Source organism: Ischnura elegans, chromosome 13, assembly GCF_921293095.1.
Source record: "Ischnura elegans chromosome 13, ioIscEleg1.1, whole genome shotgun sequence".
NCBI classification, from domain to species: Eukaryota; Metazoa; Arthropoda; class Insecta; order Odonata; family Coenagrionidae; genus Ischnura; species Ischnura elegans.
Window position 1 is genome coordinate 18124216 of NC_060258.1, and position 6420 is coordinate 18130635.

The following is a 6420-nucleotide window of genomic DNA, read 5'->3' on the forward strand; positions in this document are numbered from 1 at the left end:
TACTTGAAAAATTAAAATACTATGGTATCTCAGGAGTTGAGTTGTCTCTTTTCCGATCATATCTAGTTAATCGTCAACAATTTGTTGAAATGGAGGGAGTGCAGTCCTCCTCCCTCCCTACCCAATACGGTGTTCCCCAGGGGTCTGTCCTGGGACCCATTTTATTCTTAGTAATGATCAATGATCTACCATGCAGTATACCTTCAAAATCCATTCTTTATGCTGATGATACGACCTTAATAGATGTCTGCAAAACTACTACCTATGCTGCTCAAAGTGCAGACAATCATCTAGTATTGGCCAACGATTGGTTTAGATTCAATGGCTTTATACTTAACATAGAAAAAACTCAAAAGCTTATCTGTAACCTGAAGCCTGCCAACAAAGTCAAGCCAACAAAGTTACTTGGGTTTTATCTGGACTCTAAACTCAGTTGGAGCTATCACACCACTGAGGTTAATAAAAAGCTTTCCAAAGCTCTCTTTATTTTAAGAAAGCTAAGTCCGATAGTCCCTTCTGATTATATGCAATCTATATATTATGCTTTTTTTAACAGCCACATAGATTACGGCCTAGAAATATGGGGTAGTGCCCCCGATATAAAATCAGTGTTTCTTTTGCAAAAAAAGGCAGTTAGAATACTAACTAATTCTCCATCTCGTGAACACTGTTGCCCACTATTTATTAGATTGAACATTTTAACTATTTACAGTATGTACGTGTACAGAGTTTTACTATATATGAAAGAAAACCTTGATCTTTTCCCTATAAGAAGTACAACTCATAACCATAGCCTAAGAAATAAGAATTCCTTATCACTAAATCAGTGCAGATTAACCAAAACCCAATTCTCCATACATAATTTAGGTATCAAGCTATTTAACCATCTCCCTATCTCAGCCAGAATGGCTAGCTTGACCAAATTCAAGAGTGTGATTCACTCATGGCTAGCCTCACAGCCATTGTATTCTGTCAGTGAATATTTTACTCTTAACACATGTGATATTGTATTCTAATATATTCATATACTTTCTATTATACAGTAAAACCTCCGTACAACGAATTTGAGGGGACCGGGAAAATCATGACTTCGCTGTAGAGGGTTTCGTTGTATGGGGGTAACGAGCGGGTTGCGTCTTCGCAGGGGCACAAAGTGTTCCGTGTGCTTTACGATGCAAGTCGAGTAAATTTATCAATCTTGCTTCATTCGCCATTAAAACCTTCCCTAGAGTGATGATAAACAATTTTTATTCTTTACCTTCTAATACCGTGGCTATCGCCGCGTGATTTTCAATCTGCGTATTTCTTATTGAAATTACTATTTTCATCATCCATTCTGCTCTACGTCTCATCGCTTACTTTAACTATGGCCTGAAATTTAAGGAGCGCCAAAATTAATGTCAAAGGATCACGTCTTAAAGAGTGATCCATAATTTTCCTGAGTATCTAGTCGGCATTATTCTTTGAGTGCAATAATTGAAGTCGATATCAAATGGCAGTTTTGTGCAGCAAATTTGCCTGAAAGAGCAATATTGCCCAAAGACTTACGAAATAAAGTGCATTGTTGGCATCCTATTGAAATTCCGGTAAATATCTATGTTCGTGACCGGTATGTACTAATATCTATAAACGACGATGGAAGTTAGGTGGGGCGTGTTAGTTACCACGAGTAAAATCGTGGAAGTCGGCAATCGAAGTAACAATGGCAATCTCAGATGATAATGCATTCAGTATGACCGATACTCCTCTCAGGTATGACTTAATAGAAGCTGGATATGATCGGTATTCTGCTGGTACACCCATTTCTCGGTGCCAAAACGCAGTACTATCCTCGAGTAAGCCAGGTAATATTTGAATCCACGCTTTGTCGCCTTTCATCCAGTGTTTAGGAGAGACTAAAAATCTCCATACGGTTTCAACTTTAGCCCGAGAACCAAGTCCGAGACTTATATGCCCGAGTTACCCAAGGAGGGGGTGGTAAAAAGGTAGGGAAAAGGAGGGGGTCGTCGCGACAAAGGAGCCCGCTGACGCCCTCGGGAGAGGATAGAATTGGTAGGTAAGGAAGGAAATCCCGGAACTGTCATCAGTAGGCTGCCCCGGGCTACGCTCAGCGAAACCAAGCTTACGCAATTACTTTACCCACTGATAGACAAAAAACAAAAACAAAGTATTCCCCGAGTATAAGAACAGTTGGAATCGCTGGGAATTCATCCAGTTCACCTCTTCATACTTATTGTTAGTCAATTTTAAGCGAGGTTTGTGGTTTTTCAGTCCTTTACCGAACGTATCTCTTGTATGTGCCATTTGCAGGCCAAAACTATTAAACTGGAATAATTAGTCACTAAAGCACTATCTAACCAATTCAATACGACTTACGTTAGCAGAGAATAAAAACACGTGAAAGAACCTGATCCCACTCCTTTTCGCATCTTTTATGACACTTGAAGGACTTCTGCCCAAACCAGGCGAAGATCGATAATCTGAAAACTACAGTTGCACTGGTAATATTTCATGCTAACAATTTGGAGTGGAGATGTTTCCAGTTGGACACAGCAAGAAGTCTAACCCCACGCACGCACTGAAATGAGGAGGAAAGGAGTGGATTTACAACTAACCACTCCCAAACATTTCATACCAAAATGTCTATTATTCAATAACATTTCCCCTCTGAAAGGAAGAAGAACTACGCACTTAGTCGACTGTTTCTCTACAATGCTGCTGTTATCTCCCCTCGCCTTCCACGTTTCTTCGGGGAGCCCTCCCTCGCCTATTCCTCTCCTCAGTGATTCCCCTTCCCCTAACCGAAATCTCATGCGTCTCCGACAGTGCGTGACCCTGTGGTCTGCCGCTCTTCAAGTAACCCAACTTATTTGACACACACCCAGAAGGAGGACAAAATTCATGTATTAGTAATCTGCTTTTCGATTTATCTCTCCTTCACTTACCTCCTCACAAATATAAATACAGCAACATCTACTGTCCTCGCTGTATATACAGTCAGCTCTCTTGAGACTTACCTCAGCCAAAACATTCCATATTCTTTGCAAATTAGTACATTTCAGGAAGTTTAAACAAATTTCGAAAAAAATGGGTTTGAATAACATTTTTAATAATTAAGAGACGGTATCTGTTTTTAAGTTTTTTAATCCAAAATTATTCTATTTAAAATAGTTTTGCAAAGTTGTCTGTCTCATCCTTTTTCTCATTTCTTTACTGGCTGCTTGCTCAACCTGCCGCAGAATTTTCAAATTTTCTATTCCATCTTCTGAAGTAATAAAAACTCGCTCCAAAACATCTACTGCGTCCACCACTTCCTTCCAACTGGGGCGCACTACGCAATTGCTGGACTCTTCTCTCTCTTCATCGCTCACATCCTGCGTCTCTGTGATTATTTCAGGATCCTCATTCTTGCCAAAAACAGCGAGATCATCATCAATGTTTGCAAAGTCTTCGAAAGATACCCCTTCAATGTTTAACAATTGTGCGACTTCGCCCCATTCCTCCCTCTCCTCCGGCTGTGGGTCGTCTTGGACGTCCATCTCTCCGGGAAAGCCTGCCCTCCTGAAGCAATTCGTGATTGCGCTCTTCTCTACTCCATCCCATGCAACACAGAGACGCTGAATGGCTTGCAGGATGTTCCACTTCAGTGACTTGATGTCTTCCGTGTTTCCTATTCTAGGTAGAAGATATTCAACCAGCTGCCTTCTATATGCCCTCTTCACGAGGGAAATAATCCCCTGATCGAGTGGTTGCACTTTGCTCGTGCAATTAGGGGGAAAATGTACGACTTTCACGTTTCTCAGCTTCATATCTGATGTTTTGTGAGCGGTGCAGCCGTCAAGGAAAAGAAGAATTTTTCTATTTTTACCCCCCATGACTGCGTCAAGTGATGCGAGCCACTCTCTAAATAAAATTGCCGTCATCCACGCACTTTTGTTATTCCCATAACGGCATGGCAATTTTTTAACATGCTTGAAGCACCTCGGACTAGCAAACTTACCAATCACGAAAGGCTTCAACTTTTCTGACCCGTCACTGTTAGTGCAGAAAAGAACGGTCAATCTGTCTTTACTTCGTTTGCCCCATGGCAAATTTCTCCCTTGGTAGCTAACGTGGAGTCTGGAAGGAGATTATAGATGAAGCCAGACTCATCGGCGTTAAAAATGTCTTTGGGATCATACCCAGCCACCAAGGAAGGCAAATTTTTCTTCCACTCCTCCACCACGGCCACGTCGACTGCTGCTTCCTCCCCACATACCCTGAGAGTCGTCAAATTCCACCGACGCTTAAATCTTGAGAGCCATCCATTAGAGGCGTGGAAATCATCTATCCCTAATTTTAGGGCTATTGTTTTCGCCCGGTCCTGTAGGATGGACCCAGATAACGGGATATTGGCACTTCTCACTTCCGTAAACCACTCAAATACTTTCCTGTCTAATTCGTCATTTTTGCATGACCGAGACCTCTTCCTTTCCGGACCAAATTTCTCAATACCATTTCCCATCTTGTGCCTGTTGGCAATAATTGTGGAAAGTGTGGATGCCGGAATGTTAAATCTCTCCGCAATTGCCGTTTTTTTCTCTCCAGTGTCGACCGATTCCAAAATTTGCAACTTCGTTTCAATGGAGAGTTGTCGGCGTTTTTTGGTGGTATTGGTGGTTTACTGTAAAGGAATAATTATAATAATAAGGAAGGAATAAAAATAACTGAAAATTCCTCAATTTATAGAAAAATTAAGAAAGAATAATCTCAAAATATTTTCCAGTTCGTACCGTAGCAAGTCCTGTTGTCACAATCAACTCGTGCAGCCGTTACCAAAGGTAATGACTAAAGCAGACTAGGACAGACTATTCCTATATTTTCTCAGCTCCTAATAATCAGTAAAGCGAACAGGGAATGAGTTCCAGACTTCAATTGTCCTCGCACACAGGAAAGATATTCGAGTCTGAAGAGTCGCATCTTTGTTACTACTGAATACATTGCGATGAAGATAAAATAAGTTGAAGGCTAGCCACATTTTTTATATCATCAGTGATTCCTCGATAAATAAAAAAATATTTGGTTTTGAGCAAAACGTAATGTCAAGTAACGTAAAAGATAAATTCTTTTACGTTACTTGACATTGCTGAGCGATGCCATCAGGTATGTACCATGCATGAAAATTTGGTTGGTGGGAGTTAGTGACTGGTCAAGTGGGGAACGGGTGCGCTGGAGGGACGTGGCGGGTTGGAGGGGGGGACGGGAAGAGGAAAGGTATGATGTGATAGGCAAGGCACCTCAGGCCATTCGTCATACCATGTCACTAGGAGAAAGGGTAGGGTGAAGGTACGGAAGAGGTTTATTGCCACAGGTGATGGGAATTTACGGAAGGGAATAGGATAAAGCGCTAGAACGTAATAATTAGCCGTGAAAGTGGAGCTGCAGGTTTTGAGTACCAATATTTTGCTATCAAAAACGTAGTTAAAATGCTATATCTTGAAGGATCACTGATAATTTTATTCAAAATTGTGAAATAAATTGCCTTTTATTATTATACAATTGCAACAGATAAATTACTTTACGAGATGCAATACTTCAAAACATCAGTGATTTTAAACGGCAAAATAATTTCATGACGTAATAGAAAAATTGGTAGAGAATCATCAAATAAAATGCTTTCAGTCTTACCTGTCTTCCGCAACGTATTCGCCCAATCCGTGTCACAAGTATTAAATTTCTTGGCGATCGGCATGGAATCCAAAACAGCTTCGAAATTCTTCCAGTTGGACCAGATCCCCGTCGAATTATGGGCGTTCCATAAACACAATGAAGATGGTATCCTCAAGCAATCGAGCAAATATATGTACGATCTTGAGCAAACGCACCACTTGCAGATTAACAGACTACATCCATCAAGGAGAAGACGGTTATATATATATTTGGTGGAGGGGATTCTCCAGATTTTCCTCTGGGATGGGGACAGAGTAGACAAAAATTTGCGCTCATTGGTAGAACACCAACCAATGAAGTTTTGAATACTTCGCCATAGTAAACATACATTGTCAATTGTGCAAAAAATCCACAGAGGAAAAATCATTCGCCTTGACCGGGATTCGAACCCGGATCCCTCGATTTCCGGCCGAGTGCTTTAGCCAGTTAAGCTACCGAGGCGTCAATCTCCTCTGTGGAAATTTGTGGACTTTACCGGACAAGGTGGTATGGACTGCTAGTCGCATAATATGCTCAGCAGTCCATACCACCTTGTCCGGTAAAGTCCACAAATTTCCACAGAGGAGATTGACGCCTCGGTAGCTTAACTGGCTAAAGCACTCGGCCGGAAATCGAGGGATCCGGGTTCGAATCCCGGTCAAGGCGAATGATTTTTTCCTCTGTGGATTTTTCGCACAATTTGTGCATTGCGGGTGACTCCGTAAAAGTTAT

The 6420-nt window shown here is 41.4% G+C and overlaps 2 protein-coding genes across 2 annotated transcripts; both read right to left on the reverse strand.

The window, feature by feature from the left end:
• Positions 1-3158: 3158 nt before the first annotated feature.
• Positions 3159-3875, reverse strand: LOC124170055 (tigger transposable element-derived protein 6-like). Its single transcript, XM_046548740.1, has one exon. It carries the CDS (start codon positions 3873-3875, stop codon positions 3159-3161), a length of 717 nt encoding a protein of 238 aa, XP_046404696.1.
• A 182-nt stretch (positions 3876-4057) lies between these two features.
• Positions 4058-4504, reverse strand: LOC124170056 (tigger transposable element-derived protein 6-like). Its single transcript, XM_046548741.1, has one exon. The coding sequence runs from the start codon at positions 4502-4504 to the stop codon at positions 4058-4060; it is 447 nt and encodes a 148-aa protein (XP_046404697.1).
• Positions 4505-6420: the final 1916 nt, after the last annotated feature.